Consider the following 24043-nt stretch of genomic DNA (forward strand, 5'->3'; position numbering starts at 1 on the left):
TTTTTTGGTAGTAGGACTGTATTCCATAGGAGTAACCATGTAACTCATAGGAACAGTGGAGACATACCTAGGGACAAAGATTGGTAAAACTTACCTTCTGGTGACTGAGGGTAAACTTTTTTAATTCAGTTTGTGCTATTTAGTAAGAGAATACCCGTCCTCTCTCCTTATGCATTCCTGGTGCCCTTTTGGGGGACAGTTACTTTTACGTAGCTCCTCAGAAATAAACTAGGAATGCTGTCAAACACTTTTGCTTCAAATATTTTTAGTATCTATGTGTCTCTCATAAATAATGTTGACAGCTTATGCTTGTCTTATTTAGTTTAAAAGTCACAAAGATTGTCATTTCTAGTTTATTCTGAATATTGACTGTTATCATTTTTAAATGTAGCCAATGGAATTTAAGTACTATAAAAGCTTGATACATATTATATTTAAAAACACAATAGCAAGATCTTAGGATGAGAAAATTTAGTGTTATGTTTACTCTCTGAGTACGTATTGATTATCCAACAAAAGTTGAATATATTTTATGCTTTATTTTATTAATTACCCTAAGATAATTTCTGTTTATAAGATAATACATGGGTATATCTAAAACATGTATAATAAGTGTTAAAATTCATTTTGGATTGTGGTATTATGTATTATTAGTATATATGTGATCAAAACAAGTTATAACATTTTGATAAACATCAAAAAATAAAAAACAAAAATATTGAAAATGTTTTTCTTTGATACCTATGGCCTAAAACAACAATAGTTAATATACCTGTTCATGAATTTTTCTTGTTGTTAAATGAAACTAGATTTAGCATAATTTTTTATACTTTTTATTTTGAAATAATTTCAGACAAAAGCAAAAGTTGCAAAAGTAATATAAAGAGATCCCTTATACCTTTATCCATATTCCCCCAATGTTAATATATTGGCCATTTTTGCTTTGACATACTTTCTTTGTCTCTCTCTTTCTCTCTTACATAGATACTGTCTTTCTCTGATGTCCATGAGAGTATGCTTCAGATATAGTGTCTCACAATTCCTAAATGGTTCAGTTTGTATTTTCTAAAAACAAGGACATTATCTTATTTTTCCACTACCTAATGTAAAAATCAAGAAATTAACTTTGGTACTGTATTAGCTTGCTAGGGCTACTGTAATAAACGTCACAGACCAGGTGGCTTAAGCAACAGGAAATTATTTTCTCACAGTTTTGGAGGCTGGAAGTCCAAGATCAAGGTGGGTTTCTCCTGAAGCCTCTTTCCTTGGTTTGCAGATGGCTGCCTTCTCACTGTGTCCTCACATGGTTGCTGTTGTCTCTGTGTAAATGCCTGTGTCCTAGACTTTTCCTGTGAAGACACTAGTCGTATTAGATTAGGACCCACACTTTAAATCTCCTCTTACCTTAGTTACCTCTTTAAAGGCCCTATCTCTAAATACAGCTGCATTCTGAGGTGCTAGGGGTTAGGCTTTAATACATGAATTTTAGGGGGGCCACAATCTAACCCATCGCAAGTACTGTACTGTTATCTCATCTGCAGACCTCTTTAGTCTCATTTCATCTGGAACGATTCCTTAGTATTGTCTCTCATGACCTGGGTATTTTTAAAGCGTATACACCTATTGTTTTTTAGATATTCTTTACTTTGGATTTGTCTGGTGTTTCCTGATGATTATATAAGGTCATGTTTGTGACAATGAGTTCACGTACGGATGTGTCCTCAGTGCATCCTGTCAGCAGGCATGTGCTTCATCACTAAGCCTGTTAACCTTCTGCCCTTTGAAGGTCATGTCTGCAGGTTTCTCCACGGGACTCTCCCCCCACTTTCTCACTGACTTCTTCAGAAGCGAGTTTATACATAAATCTCTATGTGCATTCATTCTCTCTGTCTCTTTCTCTCTCTACGATACCTATTGATACCTCCAGTCTAATACCACAGAATGCCCTCTAGCCATCTTATTTTCATCTTAGGAACTTTCTTTGTGACAGTGAGAAATTTGGCTCTCAGATTCAGCATCAATCTTATTACAACTTGTCCCTCTTATTTTTTAAGGAAGCTGTAAGAATTGCTTCCATTAATAAAGTTTTATTATCACAATTTCTCTTAATTCTACCTGAGCTAAGATGCCAAAAAGTACAGATTATTCTGACACCAAAAATTATTTTAATGAGCTATCAGTTGAGAATTTACTGAAGTTCACCTTTAATATTTTAGGAAAGTTTCAGAAACCTTTATTAGCCCTCATTAATACCAATATTTTATATTTCCCCTTTGTATCAACAGCAATTTGATAACAGGTCAGTTTCAAAATGGGATGTGGGAAAAAGTCATTTTTAGTAAGAATATGTGTGAAAGTTAAGAATATGTAAATTGATCATCTTAAAATTTATTCATTTGTCCATGTATCTCTTGAAATGTTGTGTACTTTCAAGAATACATAAATTAAGAAGTAGACTAGCAGATTGAAATGCTTTTCTAAGTCACTAATTGTGGTATCATAATACCTGGATTTAATTCATGATTAAACTGCACAGAAAAAAACAAAAAACCTCTGAAAAGTTGTAAGTTAATAGTCATTTCATTTTTACATTGATTATTTAAATTATGTAGGGTAAAATTTTGGTAAAATGACTGGTATGAGTTGATATTGGAAATGATTATAATTTTTCTAAACACTTTGAACCCCATCACAGCAATGCTTTTCTCCGACGGTGACAAATAGTACATGCAGCAGCAGTTCCGCCAAGTAGTCACCCTCACTGGACTTAAGCTGGTTACCTTTTCTTTATGAGATGGAGTTTCACTCTTTGTCACCCAGGCTAGAGTGTAATTGCGTGATCTTGGCTCACTGCAACCCCCACCTCCCGGGTTTAAGCAATTCTCCTGCCTCAGGCTCCTGAGTAGCTGGGATTACAGGCATGCGTTACCATGCCCAGCTAATTTTTGTATTTTTAGTAGAGATGGGGTTTCACCACATTGGCCAGGCTATTCTTGAACTCCTGACCTCAGGTGATCCACCTGCCTCTGCCTCCCAAAGTGCTGGGATTACAGGCATGAGCCACCTTGCCCAGCCAAAGCTGGTTACCTTTAAGGTATACATTGAACATATATGCAGTGTAGCTGCAAGCTCTCTGTGGAATTTATTACCATTTTTTAACTGCAGTATATTTTTCTCCTTACTAAAGCTTATAAAAATTATATTATTTTTGAAGTTTTTCCAACTCAGAAAGAATAAGAGATTTGAGTCCACAGCTTCATGATGATTCCTTCTTCCCTCTTCTCCCTGGCCTTCCAGTCTGATGAAGACTGGTGGCTGGGTTTATTTAAAAACTTCGTTCCAGTTTGGAAAGACCAGTTCACATGTCTTCTTTAAATTGATATTTTTTGCCTGTCGAAGAAAGCATCCATCTAAATAAAAAAATAAAAGAAAATAGCTCCAAATTTATGCTAGTTTCAATAAGATAGCATCTGCTTTCTTTATAGTAGGATCCCTAGAACCTTACCCACTTGAAAAGGTTGATGCCACGAACTGCTACTAACGAACAAGAGCCGAATTCTGGTCATCACTCTGGCACTGAGATGCTGTGGTTGTTCTTTAGCAATTTTGCTTTGCTGTTTTGAGCATTTTTTTCCCCCAAGCGTCATATGAAAATTAGGAAAAGCACCTTGTTTTATGTGTTGTCCCAAACACTCAGTCACAGCTGCGGGTTCCCCACCTTTTCCTGAATGTTCTACTTTCTAGAGAACATACATTAGTAATGATCAAGATCATAAATATGAAGAATCTTTTTGTGCAGCATGAAGTTCTTTGTAATTGTTGACCATTATTGTCATTTTAATTGTGTTGATCTCGGGGAATTCAAAGTATTTCTGCTCTTGAACAAATTATTATGTCCCTAACAGAAGCATGTTTTGTACATGAAAATTCTTGTTTCTAATACTGAACATGATAATGTAACAGCATATTTTATTGTGGCCTTGTTTGATTAAGAGCCTATCTAAGAAGCAGGGCACATAGGCCATATTAACGCTTATTATGTCTTTATTTTTCTTTATTTCGTCTTTAGAAATATTTGAATACGTTCCTTTTATTGAATAAAAGAGAATGTCTCTGATTGGCAACATCTCTCTTTCATTTATTGAGCTAACAATGTACTTGGAAGTACTATCAACAGAAAACATCTTTTAAATCCGAGTCAATTAATTGACTCATTTATACTGTGATTTTAAAGAAACCATTTAATATGCCTCAGAAAAGCTAACAGAACAGTAATATCAGTTACATCTTTTGCCTAGAAAAATAAATATTTTAAAACAGATTAGCTCTGTGCATTTTGGACAGAAAGACATTTTAACATGAAAGGGGCATGAATTTTGCTATTAAATTTGCTATTAAAATGCAATTAGTTGGTTAAGGACAAATTTAATAAGTGGTTGAACCTTTATTCATTCCAGAATTCAACTACCAAGTATTGTGTATCTTTTTTATACCAGATGGTGGATATAAAGATGACTATGATAAGAACAACTCTTATTTCATATAAAGCTTTATTGTGTGACAGGCATTGTTCTAGACAATTTACATATGAAATATCTTTTCATATGTTCTCACAACAATCCGATGAGTGTGGTAATTATTATCTCCATGTTTTATAAGAAAAAAAAGTGGATATATAAAGTTTAAATAACTTCCCCAAGGGCACATATCTAGTATGTGCTAGAGCCAGGGTATGAATGATTGCAGACTGGTCCCAGTGCTCGCTACGTGTACTGCCTTCTCTCTGACATTGTTCTTCCCTAAGGTCCTAAGGTTGCTTACAGGGAAGACAATTATTAAGAAGTGTTTCTACATTTTATATATAAAGTATGGACTGGGGTGCATTAGGGTTCTCCAGAGAAACAGAACCAACAGGATACATATATAAATGAATAGATACATGAGAGAGGACTTAGGAAGGAAATTGGTTCATATGATTATGGAAGCTAAAAAGTCCCCCAATAGGCCATCTGCAAGCTGGAGAACCAGGAAAGTCAGTTGCACAGCTCAGTCCAAGTCTGAAAGCCTCACAACCAGGGAAGCCGATAGTGAAACCCTGAGTCAGAGGCCAAAGGCTTGAGAAGCTGGGGTGCACCTGGTGCAAGTTAAACTCCAAAGACCAGAGATCCGGGAGATCTGATGTTCTAGAACAGGGTAGGTATCCCAGCTTTAGAACAGAAAGAGACTTTGCCTGCCCTTTGCCTTTCTGTTCTGTCTGGGTCCTCAGCCAGTTACCTGGTGCCCTACCGCATTGGATAAGGGCAGATCTTCCCTACTCAGTGCCCTAATTCCAGTGCCAGTCTCCCAGAAACACCCTCACTGAAACACCCAGAAATAATGATCTACCTGCTGTCCAAGCATCCTCTAACCCAGTCAAGTTGATGCTTAGAATTAACCATCACAGAAGGTAAGGTTAATTTTGTTAGAAATGAGGGGGAAAAGTTCAGGAAAAAAAAATTTCATAAAGTAATATAGATGGTAGAGCAAAGATAGGGTTAATAAAAGAGTTTGGAATCGATTCACAGAAAGTTTAACACTTGGGACATACTTCAAAGGAGAATTATGTAAATTAAATATGCAATTATAGATGATGAACTGAAGGTTGCCTTGAGAGTATTGTATACTCCCAACAAAAGTTTTCTAAGAAAAATCAAAAATACATCTTATACCAGTGCATCAAGTCACAAAGTTATCTCCTAAAATTCAACTATCTCCTGTTAGTAGTGTCATGATCACACACAGAAACACACACACACACACACACACATCCTTTTCCCTCATCTTGAATTTGAATACACTTAGATACTAATGAATAACAATTCTTAAACTGAATTTTTGGGGTTACATGAAAAGAAAAGTTTAATGCTTCTCCAAGTCTACAAGTTTATAGATAACTAATTTCAGCTGAGTTCAGTCTTTTTTTTCTTCTTTTGGTTATAAGGCTATAAAATCATTAAAATTTGATTTGCTTCATTTATTTACCAGAAAATAGTAAGGAAGACCTTTAGTGTCTGCCCTAAGATGGAACTTGTCAACTTACAGAGGAGAGAAGTCAGCATTCCTGCATTAGGACACCAGTTGTTTTCCATATACTGGGGTGCATTTGGGCACACGGCTGGAGAGTCATTTTTCCAATGCCCCTACTTTCTCCTGAATTCAGCTGTCTCTTATTTCACAGGAACATAACACACACAAACATTTTTTAAAAAATTTGTTCCCAGTGGTTTCAAATCCACGGAAACACATGAGAGAAAACCGTTGTCACCTTTGCAGTCCTCAGCGTGAAGGAATTCTCTCTAGTGCCATAGACAGCAGGTGCTTGGGCCTGTCTTTTAGAAAGGGTTTTAAATACTTCCACCCATGATTAGGTCAAAGATAAAACTCTACTGAGAAAGAAACAGAAAGAAATCTTTGTGGTTTTTGTTTTGTTTTGGTTTGTTTTTGCATGTTGGTGCTGTGGTTTCCATAAGCTAGAATAGTTGTACAACCATAGTAAGTCACATACCAAATGCCGTATTTTTGCAACAGTGTATTTTAAATCTCACATTAAGTGTTTTTCGTTAGCTCAGTTCGTAGAGGGTACTAATATCTATTGATCTTTCCATTCTTAGATTTTTTTTCATGTTGTCGTTTACTTGTTTACCTACTCAAATTTCTCTCAGATTATCTCCCTTGTGGGAGACCCTCATGCTCAGATATATGTAATGTGTTCCGTGTGCCCCAGGCTGTCAGTGATCTGGGTCCAGGTTTTTGTTTCTGTTAAGTTTTTAGCTTGAAATTCCTGCAATATGTTAGTATAAATTCGGAAACTACAACTACATATGGTTCAGGCTTGATTTCCATATTCTCAATGGATGGAGACTATTTCTTTTCTACCCATAGCCCCAAGTAGAGACAAGGCTTGTTTTTTTCTTACGGAGTTCTCAGTTCAACTCCTCTCCTCTTGCTGCCACAGGCAAGTCTCATCCTGCGTGGACCTTCCCTTCACATCCCGGAGCCTCAAGCCACACCCTCTGATGGGTCTGTTATTTCTTTAGTCTGCTGCAGCACTGCCCTGTGCTATAAAATAAACAGCACAGCATTTCCTTTTTATTGATTTATCATAGTTGTACATATTTTGGGAGTAAGTAGAATAATTTGATACCTGTAACTGCGTTAATCATATCAACATGACTGAAGTATCTGACACCTCAGATATTTATATTTTCTTTGTTTTGGAACCATTATGAATCCTCTAGCTATTTTGAAATACACAATAAATTATTATGAACTGTAATTTTCCTAGTGTACTAGCAAACAGTAGAACTTACTCCTTTTATCCAGCTGTGTTTTTGTACCCCTTAACCAACAGTATGCACAATGGAACATTATTTAGCCATAAAAAGGAATGAAATCGTGTAACTTGCAGCAGCATGCATGAAACTGAAGGTCATTAGGTTAAATAAAATTATCCAGGCACAAAAAGGCAAATATCATATGTCTGACTCACTTGTGGGAGCTGAAAAAGTGGATCTCATGGCAGTGTAGAGTAGAAGGGTGGTTACAGGTATCTTATTCAGTGTTCCCCATATGTATGTGGAGTGTGTGTTTGATTTTAGGACTTGCTTTGAGAGTCAATTTAATTTGACTAATGATATCATTTAATGCTATTGACAAATACATAGAAAATAGTTTAATAAGTATTTGTCAATTCGATTTTAAATGTAAATTAAATAGGGGAAAAGAGTACACAATTTATAACAGTAGGACAATTATTATGTCTCAAACGTTCCCAAAGTTAAACTACTTGAATCTTAAAGAATACCAGGTGGTGTGCAGTAAATGTTTAACAGCAGCCTCTCTAAAAACAGAATGGTCCTGATCTGTGTGTCTCCCGGTGTCTCTGGTGTACATTCCCCCAGTATGGACAATTTCAAGCTACCCATGGGCCATAATGAATGCAGAGTTGGGAAGAAATGTGCATAATTGGCTCTTGCAAGCCAGTTCAGTGCACCACCGCCACATAGAAAAGTAGACTGTCTTCTTGATTATCACCAAAATCAAACAAAAGAGCCAAACTGCATGGCAACACAGTGCTGATATCTGTCTAAGATAAGGTTGCTGACAGCACTGAGAGCTTCACAGTCACTGGCCAGTGCTTGTTCTTAGCCTTTCCGCGTGTTATTCCATTGAACCTTACATTCTTGGCTAAGTACTATAGTGTCTTTAGTCTACCGATGAGATCCTGGGGAACAGAGAATTAAATGATTTGCCTAAATGTATACAATTAGTAAATGATGGACAAGAGATTTGTTCCAAGTAGATGATTCCAGAGTTTAGATTTCTAAGAGTTGCCTGACCCTAAAGTGACTCTAGGTTTACTATGAACATTAATTAAATATTAGGGTGCCTCATAGACACAGTCATTTCTAAGTGTAATGAGGGTTATTGTGTAAATAGGCCCCAAGAAAAACCTTCTAAATAATCACTAATTAAATATTTTTGTATGCCAGTTGAGTAGGAATGCCATTTTATAAAATGTGATTGGGTGTATTTTTAATGTATGGTAGACATGCTCTTACAGTCCTGTTTCCAGATCATCTTTATAGTTTTGTTTTTTGAGCACATACACCTTTTCAATATCCTCGTGCCTAAGACTGATAGGCCATCAAAATATATTTCAGTTTTAGACGAATAGCAGTTCTTTCTGCTAGAATTCTCTTCTACTTGGACAGTGACTGCAAGATTATTTACGCAGTGTTATAGGCAAATAATTTATACAAAATGCGCTGAAAAAGGCAACATAGTTTCCTACCTTCATCAGCAACTTGCATGAATATGATAAAATCATCTACTAATATTCCTAGATTATGTTATTTTCTACTATTCGTATTAAAGGTCATTTAGCAAATGGGAAGTAAATATAAAATTTTCTAAAACTAATTATTTCGTGCTGTGATTTTAATTAATTTTATCTTGTAATTAGTGTTATTTACCTACACTGATTACAAATATAAAAATAAATGACTAAAAAATTTAAATTTTTATGTGTTTTCAATATATTGATATCAAAAACTGTAAAAATAATAGAAATAAAATTTATTCTAATTTTAGGTCATAAACATACAAAATGATAATAAAAGGAATAACTATCTTATAGGAGTTCTGTGAGACCTACATGAAATAATGCATATAAAACACTTAGCATACTGCCTGGCATAAGTGCGCAATAGGATTAATGACTATAGTAGCAGTTACTTTACTGCCTAGTATAGTTACTCTTACTAACAGCTTTACCATAGAATTGCACTGAATTACAGATAATACCAATTTACAGTAAATAATGAGTAAATCCTATGGATTGTTCACTCTCCTACCAGAATCTACGCTATCTCTAAAGTGGAAAGCAAGTGAATTCCATTAAGGTATATGAGGAAAATGTGAAAACTTGGATCTTGATATGTTTTTGAGTCAATGATATTAAATAATTTTTTATTGATTATTAATACACGGACGGAGCTTTCAGAAAGTTCGTGCACTAGAAGGTCATGGCTTGTCTGGGAAGCAGAGTCTCCTCTCACAGGGTGGGCCTTGTGCAGCTAGGAAAAGGTGACAGCAGTGTCCAGCCTACGCTTCTAAACCTATCTACGCTCTTTCTCGACTTTCCTAAGGAGGATTATTTTATCACCTGGAAAAAAAAATCACAGTTATGAAGATGATTTCAAAATGTTCATGCATTTTCGTTTGTGCTACCCACAGATTTGCTGTTTGCAGCAAAATACTTGGTACAGTTGTTCAGTTAATAAATTAGATACACATGCTTCTTTCACAAAAAGACAAAGACTCCAAATTTGCTAACAACTTCTAATGACAAATGAAAGTATTTAGAAGATATATTCAGAGGAATAACATTTAATCTGAACCCTCAAGTTGCCAGTGACATTAACACTGCATGAGAAAATAATTGCTTTCCAAAGAAATTCACGCTATGAAGAGAGCACTTTGAAAACAGATCTTTGGCAGTATTTTCACTATCATATGACTTTGTTGCTGAAATTTATATGTCATGTATACAAATTGTGACATCTATACCCTTAAAAAGAGCAGAAACTTTTAAAATAGTTTCACTGAGGTTTATTGATACACAGTAATGTGCAGATGTTTAAAGTGTGCAACTTAATATACACACACACACACCCATGAAACCATCAATATAGTCAAGATAATAAATATAGCCTTGACCTACAGAAGTTTCTGTGGGCCCCTTAGTAATCCCTTCCTTTTGACCCTCCCCATCTTCAGGTGACCATTGTTTTGCTTTCTGTCACTATAAATTACTTTGCATTTTCTAGAATTATTTTGTATAAAGGGAATCATATAATCTGTATTATTTGGCTTTTTTCACTTAACATAATTTTGTGATTCATCGGTGGTGTTGTGTAAGTAAATAGTTAATTACTTTTTATTACTTAGTAGTTTATTGTATGGACACACCACAACTAATTTATTTAGTTGTTGATAGATACTTGAGTGATTTCCAGTTTTTGGCTATTACACTAAAGCTGCAGGAAACAGTTGGTCTGTGTACAAGCCTTTAAGTGACCGCAGATTTCGTTTCTCTTGGGTAACGATTTATATGTGCAGTGGTGGGTAACCTGGGAGAGGTCTGTAACTGTTTAAGAGACTGCCAAACTGTTTATGAAAGTGATTGTACTCTTTTACATTCCCCAGATCATGGTATGTGTTCCAGTTCTTTCACATTTGTCATCTGTACACCATCTTTGGTGAAGTGTCTTCTCAAATCTTTTGTCCATCTTTTGTTTGTGGTTGTTTGTTTTCTGACTGATTTTTAGTAGCTCTTTATATATTCTAGATACAAGTCGTTTTCATTTATCACATAGATTATTTGTCAATATTTGCTTCCAGCCTTTGACTTGTCTTTTCATTCTCTTAACAGTTTCTTTCTAAGAGCAAAAGTTTTAAACTCTGAAGAAGTCCAGTTGATAATTCAGCCTTTCATTATGATGTTTAAGATTGTATTGAAGAAATACTTGCCTAACCTAAGGTCATTAAGACATTTCTCCTCTTTTTTTTTTTCTAGAAGTTTTATAGTTTTAGGTTCTATAGTTAAGTGTATATTCATTTTGAGTAAATATTTGCCTATGGTACAAGGTAAGGGTCAAAGTTTTTATTTATTTATTGCTTTTGGATATTTGGTTGTTACAGCACCACTTGCTAAATCAACCAACTATCCTTTCCTTATGGCCTTACCTTTGCAGGTTGCTGAAAATCACCTGGCCGTGTGTGTGGTCCTATTTCTGTTTTTAGTTCCACTGATCTGTTTGTGCCCCTTGATGCCAGAACCACACTGCTTTAGTTACTATAACTTTATAATAAGAATTGGGTTTAGGCAATATAATTTCCTCACCTTCATTCTTTGTTTTCAGAGTTATTTTGGCTAATCTCGGTCCTTTGAATTTCCATATGAATTATAGAAGCGACTTTTAATTTCCTACAGAAAAGCCTACTGGGATTTTTATTGGATTGATATATGAGTAGTTCAGTTCAAAGGGTGGTGTGAAATCTCTAGCTCTGATTGTGGATTTATCTATTTGTCTATTTTATTTGCAGTTCTATCATTGTTTGCTTCATATATACCAAAACTATCTTATTAGGTGTGTCGTACTTAGGGTTGTTACGTCTTTGTTTTGACCAGACCCTTTTGTTATTTGAAATGATTTTCTTTATTCCTAGTAATAGTCTTTGTTCTGAACTCTACCTTGCCTGTTATTATTAATAAAGTCATTGTAACTTTCTTTTGACTGGTATTAAATAGTATATCTTTTCCATCATTTTAATTTTACTCTGTGTCTTTATAGTTCAAGTAAAATTCTTGTCAGCAGTATATAGTTGGCCCATACTTTTTTATTCAATCTGACAGTCTTTGATTTCTAATTATGATGTGTAGACCATTCAGATTTTATGTTTGGTGTAAATCCACCATCTTGCTATTTGTTTTCTATGTGTTTTATCTGTTCTTTATTCCCCCTTTTTTTCTCTCTACCTTTAAAATTGAATTTTTAATGATTTTGTTTTACGAAGCAGGTTTTAACTGATACAAATCTCCACAAAGAGTTTTCATTGATTTTGAATGCTTTTTGATAATATATAAAAACGTAGCTGATTAGTTTGCAGGGTCAACTGATTGACATCAAGAAAAATGGAAATGCGTTTGAATTTCAACCAAACATATTAGTAGTTAGGAAACAAAAATATAAGTGTAATGTTTAAAAACAGCCAATACAACCTTTTTTTTTTTTTTTTTTGGAGAGAGAGAATCTCGCTCTATCGCCCAGGCTGAAGTGTAGTAGTGCAATCTCAGCTCACTGCAACCTCCACCTCTTGCCTTCCTGGTTCAAATGATTCTCGTGCCTCAATCTCCCAAGTAGCTAGGATTATAGGTGTGTGCCACCGTACCTGGCTAATTTTTTTGTGTTTGTAGTAGAGACAGGGTTTCGCCATGTTGGCCAGGCTAGTCTTGCTGCCTGCCTCTGCCTCCCGAAGTGCTGGGATTACAGGTGTTAGCCACAGCCAATACAGCCTTTATTCCATTTGGATCGACATACTTCTTAAGGAATACCTTTCTTAAATGGTATAACTGAAAATCTAAATACCGAAATAAATTAAACTGAACCATCCCTTAAATCATTATCTCCAAAAGTATTACAGAAAGCATATGATGATTAATAACATTTAAATATAGTACTTTCATTTAAAAATACCTAATTTTTTAGTAAGAACAAAGACTTACTTAGTAGGTAAAATATTTAAAAATATAGCCACTTAATTTTAATGTTTTTAGTTTCTATTTATAATATAAATAATAGATGAGTACAGTTTGTGTGCATGTAATTACTGTGTATTCATTCATTGGGTTTGCATTGCCACCATTTGTTTACTGATAGGGTTTTCACAATCAAACATTTTAGTAACCTCTAGACCGAGAGGACTTTGAGATCGCCAAGAAGGAAGCTAAATATTTTTAAATGATGAAATAAAGAAAATATCTTCACTCTTGACCCATTTAGCTTCATTCTTTTTTTTTTTTTTTTTTTTTGAGACAGAGTTACACTGTTGTTACCCAGGCAAGAGTGCAGTGGTGCCATCTTGGCTCACTGCAGTCTCCACCTCCCAGGTTCAAGCGATTCTCCTGTCTCAGCCTCCCAAATAGCTGAGATACAGGCGTGCACCCAGCTGATTTTTGTATTTTTAGTAGAGACAGGGTTTTGCCATGTTGGCCAGGCTGGTCTTGAACTCCTGACCTCAGATGTTTCACCCACCTGGGCCTCCAAAAGTGCTGGGATTACAGGGGTGAGTGACCTTGCCCAGTTTTCATTTGTGTTTTTATGTAGACTGGATAGTCTGACCTACAGATGGTGAGCTAGCCTGTAGAAAATGTTACTTTAAAAATGCAAAATGTTACAAAAGCTACTCTAGCTTCTCACCACGTTTTCAGTATTAATTTGCTTCAGACAGTTCCTAATTAATCTCATCTATTTAATCATTCACAAGAGTAAATATTGACCCATTCCTTTGGCTCCACTGCATGCTTTTATTTTATCTCACATATTAATTTATAATTATTTGTAAAACATTTGCAAACAGATACAGATACACAAGATTTCAACTTAATAGGATGGCAAAATGTACCTATCCATTTTCAATGTAATTACCAATTTATATACCTACTTCATGGACACAGTCTATGACTGACGAATGCAAACCTGTGTTACTCATGTGAGTTCGTTGCTGGAACACCAATAAAACCCCAAATTCAGTCCTGTTAAGAATAGTAAAAGTATACAGTCAAGACTAAAAACCAGAGAAGGAAATGTTGTGATAAAACCCTCCCAAGGAAGTTGAATTTGATGCGCAGGTGAAATGTAGTAATTAAAGTTTTTGTTGTAATAGATTGAGAAGTACCTTAGATCTTATTGTGATCTTTAAAAATACTAATATTCATTTTCTGATAATAAAATGGATGTGTTTAATTTTTATTATTTAAAAATACAGAAATACAGAGCATTTTAAAGAAGACAAATGCCAAGTAACCTCATTACCAAGAGATGTCTGAGGAAAACTTTTAAAGCAGAGATACCATCTTTTTTTAAAAAAAAAAAATTTCTTTTGAATCTGCAAAGTCATGTGTGCACATCCCTGTGCATATGGAAATATGGATAATAATAAATCTACTTTGGTTTTAATTCTAGTTCTGATTCTTTAATAGCAAATTCTGAACGTCAGTGACAAAACATTTTAAATATTATTTTAATTTTGGGTTTTTTTTTTTGGATTTGCCTTCTAGATGTATCATAGAATTCGCCACTCAGAGTGCATTTACCGGGTAACAATGGAAAAGCTGTCCTACCATAGCATTTGTACTGCAGAAGAGTGGCAAGGCCTCATGCGATTTACCCTTCCTGTGCGTCTCTGCAAAGAAATTGAATTGTAAGTATGTTGCTTTGTCAGTTTCTTCAGGAACAATTTTTAATTGAATTGAACTTAAAGTGAGACAGATTATAGAATTAGAGTCACAATTATTATACACGTATTACATGTGGAGTTTCATATGTTGCCATTTTCTCCTTCCAAAGTGATTCCAGATAGTATGAGAGGATTTGGAAATAAAGGCCAGATCTCATTCCCTTAAAAAAGAAAATCTGAACTCAGTTTTGAAATGAGTTAACCGAAATGTTAGCATTTCTCATTAGTCTGTTGCATACTTTATACCATTTAATATTTGACACTCAAAATGGCATTTAACATAAGATATCAAAAAGTTCTCATTTCCCTATAAATTTAAACTTCCAAATTAAATTCAAGAATTTTGTCATAGTTTGACTTTCATACTTTATTTTTTAATCCTATGTTAAGATACTTAAGTTACTAGAAGCCGTTTGTATGTTCATTATAAGTGTAAGCCAACAGTATCTACATAGGAAACCTTCAGAAGTGACTTAGAGCTACTATTTGCCTTACAGTTGAAATTATAGTATATATTATACCATACCATTAATTCAAGTCTAATGTTGGTAACTAAATTAGCAAATGAAAAATGGGTAATAACTTTGGTGTTTATATTAGTGAAATTGTTATCGCAGTTAAAATAGGAGATAAAACAATTTCAACTCCAAAAATACTTCTGAAAAGGCTTTTCCCCCCTTTTCTATGTTTGTATATGTATCTAATATTTGTAATACACCTTTTTGTTCTTTTAATTTCTCTGATAACAAATGAAGCATTATTTTAAACAGATTAATAGAAAATGAATCAATAACTTGGATATTGGACTAGATTTCTAAGGGAATAAATATGTGGAATTTATTCCTGAAAATCTTTCAGTACCAGAGAGATGTGGCTGAGAAGGCAGAAAAAGGGATGGCTGAGCTCCCAGTGTCTTTTTAGCTCCTTGGTACAAAAAAGTTAAATGATTTTCTTTACTTATTATGTTTATTCTAATTACCTTTAGTGATAAACTGCCCTTTTAACATTTCAGATTCCACTTTGACATTGGTCCTTTTGAAAACATGTGGCCTGGAATTTTTGTCTACATGGTTCATCGGTCCTGTGGGACATCCTGGTATGAATGACTTTAAAATTTACTGTTTGAAATATTGAGTGACATAACCTCTTCCTCCTTCTACATATATGCCTCACCACCATCTTTGTTTGAAATTATTTTAAAATATTGCATATGTAAATTACTTTTTTTCTAAATATTCCAATAAAAAAGGGCTGAGATTATTGTACAAACACGCAGCCTTTTCAGATTTTCTGCTGGGGCTCTAGCAACATGGTTGTAGCCTGGTTAAAAAACAAATCCAAAAAGCTTTCATAAAAACAGAGGCTAGAATTTCATTTGGCTGTGTAACTGAAAGAGACAGGGGTTACTACTGACCAGAATGTTTATGCAGCCAGCAAACATATGAAAAAAAGCTCGTCGTCACTGGTCATTAGAGAAACGCAAATCAAAACCACAATGAGATACCATCTTATGACAGTTAGAATGGCAATCATTAAAAGGTCGTGAAACAACAGATGCTGGAGAGGATGTGGAGAAATAGGAACACTTTTATGCTGTTGGTGGGAGTGTAAATTAGTTCAACCATTGTGGAAGACAGTCTAGTGATTCCTCAAGGATCTAGAACTAGAAATACCATTTGACCCAGCAATCCCATTACTGGGTTTATACCCGAAGGATAATAAATCATTCTACTGTAAAGACACATGCACATGTATGTTTATTGCAGCACTGTTCACACTAGCAAAGACTTGGAACCAACCCAAATGCCCATCAATGATAGACTGGATTAAGAAAATATGGCACATATACACCATGGAAACTATGCAAACATAAAAGGATGAATTCATGTCCTTTCATGGATGAAGCTGGAAACCATCATTCTCAGCAAACTAACACAAAAACAGAAAACCAGACACTGCATGTTCTCACTCATAAGTGGGAGTTGAACAATGAGAACGCATGGACACAGGGAAAGGAACATCACATACCAGGGCCTGTCAGGGGGTCAGGGGCTAAGGGAGGGATAGCATTAGGAGAAATACCTAATGTGGATGAAGGGTTGATGGGTGCAGCAGGCCATCATGGCACATGTGTACCTATGTAACAAACCTGCACGTTCTGCACATGTACCCTGGAACTTAAAGTATAATAAAAATTTAAAAAATGTTTAGAATACCATGTGTAAATAGCATCAACTTTCAACCTGCCATCATGTATCTATCAGAATAGATCAAAAAGTAACATGTCTTCTTATTCAAAGTGTGGTACTTTGTCAGTAATTTAATTATGGCACCATTTCATTGCAAATCTTTTCCCCACCCAATTTGGCTGTCCTAGAGGCATTTCCTGACTTTATATCTGATCCTTTACAGTGTAAACATGCAATGTTAAAATGCAAGGAATTGTTTTCTTTTGCTCTTTTTTACTCATTTAGGAATTAAATGTCTTATAGAACCTCTTAGTTTCTCTAGAACTTAATTGTCATTCCTCTTGAAGTCTATGTCTTTCCTATCTGTGACTTTTTGTAAATTAGTGTTTCAAAAGGATGCACATGGGATACCTAACTCCAGTTAATTCTCAGAATGCAGTTGAGAGTTTGATCAGTTGGAATTCTTTTTTTTTTTTTTTTTTTTTTTTTAATTTATTTATTATTATTATACTGTAAGTTGTAGGGTACATGTGCATAACGTGCAGGTTTGTTACATATGTATACTTGTGCCTTGTTGGTGTGCTGCACCCATCAACTCGTCATTTACATCAGGTATAACTCCCAATGCAATCCCTCCCCCCGCCCCCCTCCCCATGATAGGCCCCGGTGTGTGATGTTCCCCTTCCCGAGTCCAAGTGATCTCATTGTTCAGTTCCCACCTATGAGTGAGAACATGCGGTGTTTGGTTTTCTGTTCTTGTGATAGTTTGCTAAGAATGATGGATTCCAGCTGCATCCATGTCCCTACAAAGGACACAAACTCATCCTTTTTTATGGCTGCATAGTATTCCATGGTGTATATATGCCACATTTTCTTAATCCAATCTGTCACTGATGGACATTTGGGTTGATTCCAAGTCTTTGCTATTGTGAATAGTGCTGCAATAAACATACGTGTGCATGTGTCTTTATAGCAGCATAATTTATAATCCTTTGGGTATATACCCAGTAATGGGATGGCTGGGTCATATGGTACATCTAGTTCTAGATCCTTGAGGAATCGCCATACTGTTTTCCATAATGGTTGAACTAGTTTACAATCCCACCAACAGTGTAAAAGTGTTCCTATTTCTCCACATCCTCTCCAGCACCTGTTGTTTCCTGACTTTTGAATGATCGCCATTCTAACTGGTGTGAGATGGTATCTCATTGTGGTTTTGATTTGCATTTCTCTGATGGCCAGTGATGATGAGCATTTTTTCATGTGTTTGTTGGCTGTATGAATGTCTTCTTTTGAGAAATGTCTATTCATATCCTTTGCCCACTTTTTGATGGGGTTGTTTGTTTTTTTCTTGTAAATTTGTTGGAGTTCTTTGTAGGTTCTGGATATTAGCCCTTTGTCAGATGAGTAGATTGCAAAAATTTTCTCCCATTCTGTAGGTTGCCTGTTCACTCTGATGGTAGTTTCTTTTGCTGTGCAGAAGCTCTTTAGTTTAATGAGATCCCATTTGTCAATTTTGGCTTTTGCTGCCGTTGCTTTTGGTGTTTTAGACATGAAGTCTTTGCCCATGCCTATGTCCTGAATGGTACTACCTAGATTTTCCTCTAGGATTTTTATGGTATTAGGTCTAACATTTAAGTCTCTAATCCATCTTGAATTAATTTTCGTATAAGGAGTAAGGAAAGGATCCAGTTTCAGCTTTCTACTTATGGCTAGCCAATTTTCCCAGCACCATTTATTAAATAGGGAATCCTTTCCCCATTTCTTGTTTCTCTCAGGTTTGTCAAAGATCAGATGGCTGTAGATGTGTGGTATTATTTCTGAGGACTCTGTTCTGTTCCATTGGTCTATATCTCTGTTTTGGTACCAGTACCATGCTGTTTTGGTTACTGTAGCCTTGTAGTATAGTTTGAAGTCAGGTAGCGTGATGCCTCCAGCTTTGTTCTTTTGACTTAGGATTGTCTTGGAGATGCGGGCTCTTTTTTGGTTCCATATGAACTTTAAAGCAGTTTTTTCCAATTCTGTGAAGAAACTCATTGGTAGCTTGATGGGGATGGCATTGAATCTATAAATTACCTTGGGCAGTATGGCCATTTTCACGATATTGATTCTTCCTATCCATGAGCATGGTATGTTCTTCCATTTGTTTGTGTCCTCTTTTATTTCACTGAGCAGTGGTTTGTAGTTCTCCTTGAAGAGGTCCTTTACATCCCTTGTAAGTTGGATTCCTAGGTATTTGATTCTCTTTGAAGCAATTGTGAATGGAAGTTCATTCATGATTTGGCTCTCTGTTTGTCTGTTACTAGTGTATAAGAATGCTTGTGATTTTTGCACATTAATTTTGTATCCTGAGACTTTGCTGAAGTTGCTTATCAGCTTAAGGAGATTTTGGGCTGAGACAATGGGGTTTTCTAAATATACAATCATGTCATCTGCAAAGAGGGACAATTTGACTTCTTCTTTTCCTAACTGAATACCCTTGATTTCTTTCTCTTGCCTGATTGCCCTAGCCAGAACTTCCAACACTATGTTGAATAGGAGTGGTGAGAGAGGGCATCCCTGTCTTGTGCCAGTTTTCAAAGGGAATTTTTCCAGTTTTTGCCCATTCAGTATGATATTGGCTGTGGGTTTGTCATAAATAGCTCTTATTATTTTGAGGTACGTTCCATCAATACCGAATTTATGGAGCGTTTTTAGCATGAAGGGCTGTTGAATTTTGTCAAAAGCCTTTTCTGCATCTATTGAAATAATCATGTGGTTCTTGTCTTTGGTTCTGTTTATATGCTGGATTATGTTTATTGATTTGCGAATGTTGAACCAGCCTTGCATCCCAGGGATGAAGCCCACTTGATCATGGTGGATAAGCTTTTTGATGTGTTGCTGAATCCGGTTTGCCAGTATTTTATTGAGGATTTTTGCATCGATGTTCATCAGGGATATTGGTCTAAAATTCTCTTTTTTTGTTGTATCTCTGCCAGGCTTTGGTATCAGGATGATGTTGGCCTCATAAAATGAGTTAGGGAGGATTCCCTCTTTTTCTATTGATTGGAATAGTTTCAGAAGGAATGGTACCAACTCCTCCTTGTACCTCTGGTAGAATTCAGCTGTGAATCCATCTGGTCCTGGACTTTTTTTGGTTGGTAGGCTATTAATTGTTGCCTCGATTTCAGAGCCTGCTATTGGTCTATTCAGGGATTCAACTTCTTCCTGGTTTAGTCTTGGAAGAGTGTAAGTGTCCAGGAAATTATCCATTTCTTCTAGATTTTCCAGTTTATTTGCGTAGAGGTGTTTATAGTATTCTCTGATGGTAGTTTGTATTTCTGTGGGGTCGGTGGTGATATCCCCTTTTTCATTTTTAATTGCGTCGATTTGATTCTTCTCTCTTTTCTTCTTTATTAGTCTTGCTAGTGGTCTGTCAATTTTGTTGATCTTTTCAAAAAACCAACTCCTGGATTCATTGATTTTTTGGAGGGTTTTTTGTGTCTCTATCTCCTTCAGTTCTGCTCTGATCTTAGTTATTTCTAGCCTTCTGCTAGCTTTCGAATGTGTTTGCTCTTGCTTCTCTAGTTCTTTTAATTGCGATGTTAGAGTGTCAATTTTAGATCTTTCCTGCTTTCTCTTGTGGGCATTTAGTGCTATAAATTTCCCTCTACACACTGCTTTAAATGTGTCCCAGAGATTCTGGTATGTTGTATCTTTGTTCTCATTGGTTTCAAAGAACATCTTTATTTCTGCCTTCATTTCGTTATGTACCCAGTAGTCATTCAGGAGCAGGTTGTTCAGTTTCCATGTAGTTGAGCGGTTTTGATTGAGTTTCTTAGTCCTGAGTTCTAGTTTGATTGCACTGTGGTCTGAGAGACAGTTTGTTATAATTTCTGTTCTTGTACATTTGCTGAGGAGTGCTTTACTTCCAATTACGTGGTCAATTTTGGAATAAGTACGATGTGGTGCTGAGAAGAATGTATATTCTGTTGATTTGGGGTGGAGAGTTCTATAGATGTCTATTAGGTCTGCTTGCTGCAGAGATGAGTTCAATTCCTGGATATCCTTGTTAACTTTCTGTCTCGTTGATCTGTCTAATGTTGACAATGGAGTGTTGAAGTCTCCCATTATTATTGTATGGGAGTCTAAGTCTCTTTGTAAGTCTCTAAGGACTTGCTTTATGAATCTGGGTGCTCCTGTATTGGGTGCATATATATTGAGGATAGTTAGCTCTTCCTGTTGAATTGATCCCTTTACCATTATGTAATGGCCTTCTTTGTCTCTTTTGATCTTTGATGGTTTAAAGTCTGTTTTATCAGAGACTAGTATTGCAACCCCCGCTTTTTTTTGTTCTCCATTTGCTTGGTAAATCTTCCTCCATCCCTTTATTTTGAGCCTATGTATGTCTCTGCGTGTGAGATGGGTCTCCTGAATACAGCAGACTGATGGGTCTTGACTCTTTATCCAGTTTGCCAGTCTGTGTCTCTTAATTGGAGCATTTAGTCCATTTACATTTAAGGTTAAGATTGTTATGTGTGAACTTGATCCTGCCATTATGATATTAACTGGTTATTTTGCTCATTAGTTGATGCAGTTTCTTCCTAGCCTCGATGGTCTTTACATTTTGGCATGTTTTTGAGATGGCTGGTACCGGTTGTTCCTTTCCATGTTGAGTGCTTCCTTCAGGGTCTCTTGTAAGGCAGGCCTAGTGGTGACAAAATCTCTAAGCATTTGCTTATCTGTAAAGGATTTTATTTCTCCTTCACTTATGAAACTTAGTTTGGCTGGATATGAAATTCTGGGTTTAAAATTCTTTTCTTTAAGAATGTTGAATATTGGCCCCCACTCTCTTCTGGCTTGTAGAGTTTCTGCCGAGAGATCTGCTGTGAGTCTGATGGGCTTCCCTTTGTGGGTAACCCGACCTTTCTCTCTGGCTGCCCTTAAGATTTTTTCCTTCATTTCAACTTTGGTGAATCTGGCAATTATGTGTCTTGGAGTTGCTCTTCTCGAGGAGTATCTTTGTGGCGTTCTCTGTATTTCCTGGATTTGAATGTTGGCCTGCCCTACTAGGTTGGGGAAGTTCTCCTGGATGATATCCTGAAGAGTGTTTTCCAACTTGGTTCCATTTTCCCCCTCACTTTCAGGCACCCCAATCAGACGTAGATTTGGTCTTTTTACATAATCCCATACTTCTTGCAGGCTTTGTTCATTTCTTTTTCTTCTTTTTTCTTTTAGTTTCTCTTCTCGCTTCATTTCATTCATTTGATCCTCAATTGCTGATACTCTTTCTTCCAGTTGATCGAGTCGGTTACTGAAGCTTGTGCATTTGTCACGTATTTCTCGTGTCATGGTTTTCATCTCTTTCATTTCGTTTATGACCTTCTCTGCATTAATTAGTCTAGCCGTCAATTCTTCCACTTTTTTTTCAAGATTTTTAGTTTCTTTGCGCTGGGTACGTAATTCCTCCTTTAGCTCTGAGAAATTTGATGGACTGAAGCCTTCTTCTCTCATCTCGTCAAAGTCATTCTCCGTCCAGCTTTGATCCGTTGCTGGCGATGAGCTGCGCTCCTTTGCCGGGGGAGATGCGCTCTTGTTTTTTGAATTTCCAGCTTTTCTGCCCTGCTTTTTCCCCATCTTTGTGGTTTTATCTGCCTCTGGTCTTTGATGATGGTGATGTACTGATGGGGTTTTGGTGTAGGTGTCCTTCCTGTTTGATAGTTTTCCTTCCAACAGTCAGGACCCTCAGCTGTAGGTCTGTTGGAGATTGCTTGAGGTCCACTCCAGACCCTGTTTGCCTGGGTAACAGCAGCAGAGGCTGCAGAAGATAGAATATTTCTGAACAGCAAGTGTACCTGTCTGATTCTTGCTTTGGAAGCTTCCTCTCAGGGGTGTACTCCACCCTGTGAGGTGTGGGGTGTCAGACTGCCCCTAGTGGGGGATGTCTCCCAGTTAGGCTACTTAGGGGTCAGGGACCCGCTTGAGCAGGGAGTCTGTCCCTTCTCAGATCTCAACCTCCGTGTTGGGAGATCCACTGCTCTCTTCAAAGCTGTCAGACAGAGTCGTTTGCCTCTGCAGAGGTGTCTGCTGCTTTGTTATGGGCAGGGCACAGAAAACAATAACAGATCAGTTGGAATTCTTAAAATGCCATACCTTATACTTCAAATACATTTGAAAATTTTCAGTGGAGAAAAACACAGGTTACATATTTTTTTAAGTTTTTATGAATTCTCGACCTCCTTGGTATTTCAGAAAGCCTTGTATTATATATGCTTTTGTTTTAAGCTGTCTCAAGTCTATTTTGAGAGTTCAGAGAGTCTTAAATACGTATAAGTACATAATAATATAAACACATAGTATAACAATATGTGTAATAAAATATACATTATTTTATATACTATGTAAGTATTTGGATATGTTCATTTGGGACTTAACAATTTTAGTATATAATAAAACAATACTTTGGAATTGCTTTGAAAAGTCTCATGATACACATATTTGCCGTTTGTAAGTCTGAATATTCTTTTTGGCAAATATTAGCTCAAAATACCTGTTAGCAAGATGGTGCTGGGTTGTTGTCCTTTGAGCACTGTGGGGTTTAGGAAATGAACATATAACTAAAGAAAATCATAAGGGCTGGTGACAGGTGACTGTGTACGAATGCTGATATTTTCTCGCCGGTGGGACAGTTACTATATCACAACAGATACCATAAAAGAGTCTTTATTCTCTTCTTTTTGGCTAGAGAACTGGAAAGGAACTGGTGAATGAGTTTCCAGTGCTTATGGATTCAGTCAGGGTGGAAATCTTTAGAGTTGCAAGTGTGTAAGATATAGACATATGTGTACCTAAACTAGGGGGTTCTCCTGCAACCTAGTGATTCTCTACTGGTTTTGGTCATAACAGTTTCTTTTCCATGCAGCTTTGAGCTCGAAAAGTTGTGTCGTTTTATTATGTCTGTGAAGAAGAACTATCGGCGGGTTCCTTATCACAACTGGAAGCATGCGGTCACTGTAGCACACTGCATGTACGCCATACTTCAGAACAACCACACGCTTTTCACAGACCTTGAGGTGGGTATGCACTCTTCACCGCTGTTTCTCGTAACCTCAGTGGATTTAATACTGTGTATCAGGAGCACATTAATGACATGGATTTGTGACATGTTATTCCAAGACAAATTTTGGCTTACTAAATCAAGGGCATCCCGTTTTTAGATTCCTACACCCGAGCATTTAGCATATTATTTTGTATAAGAAATGTAGATAAAAGAAATTTTAGGCCGGGCGCGGTGGCTCAAGCCTGTAATCCCA

At 36.3% G+C, this 24043-nt stretch overlaps 1 protein-coding gene across 12 annotated transcripts in view; it reads left to right on the plus strand.

Moving 5' to 3' along the window:
* Positions 1-24043, plus strand: part of PDE10A (phosphodiesterase 10A) — a 337758-nt gene that overhangs the window by 257084 nt on the left and 56631 nt on the right. For all 12 annotated transcript variants that reach the window (XM_025382246.1, XM_025382247.1, XM_025382251.1 and 9 more), the window contains 3 exons: positions 14384-14526; positions 15575-15658; positions 23653-23803. In XM_025382246.1, the coding sequence (XP_025238031.1) occupies positions 14384-14526; positions 15575-15658; positions 23653-23803 (378 nt within the window). The remainder of the gene's footprint in view (positions 1-14383; positions 14527-15574; positions 15659-23652; positions 23804-24043) is intronic.

The sequence above is a fragment of the Theropithecus gelada genome, chromosome 4 (genome assembly GCF_003255815.1).
Source record: "Theropithecus gelada isolate Dixy chromosome 4, Tgel_1.0, whole genome shotgun sequence".
Taxonomy (NCBI): domain Eukaryota; kingdom Metazoa; phylum Chordata; class Mammalia; order Primates; family Cercopithecidae; genus Theropithecus; species Theropithecus gelada.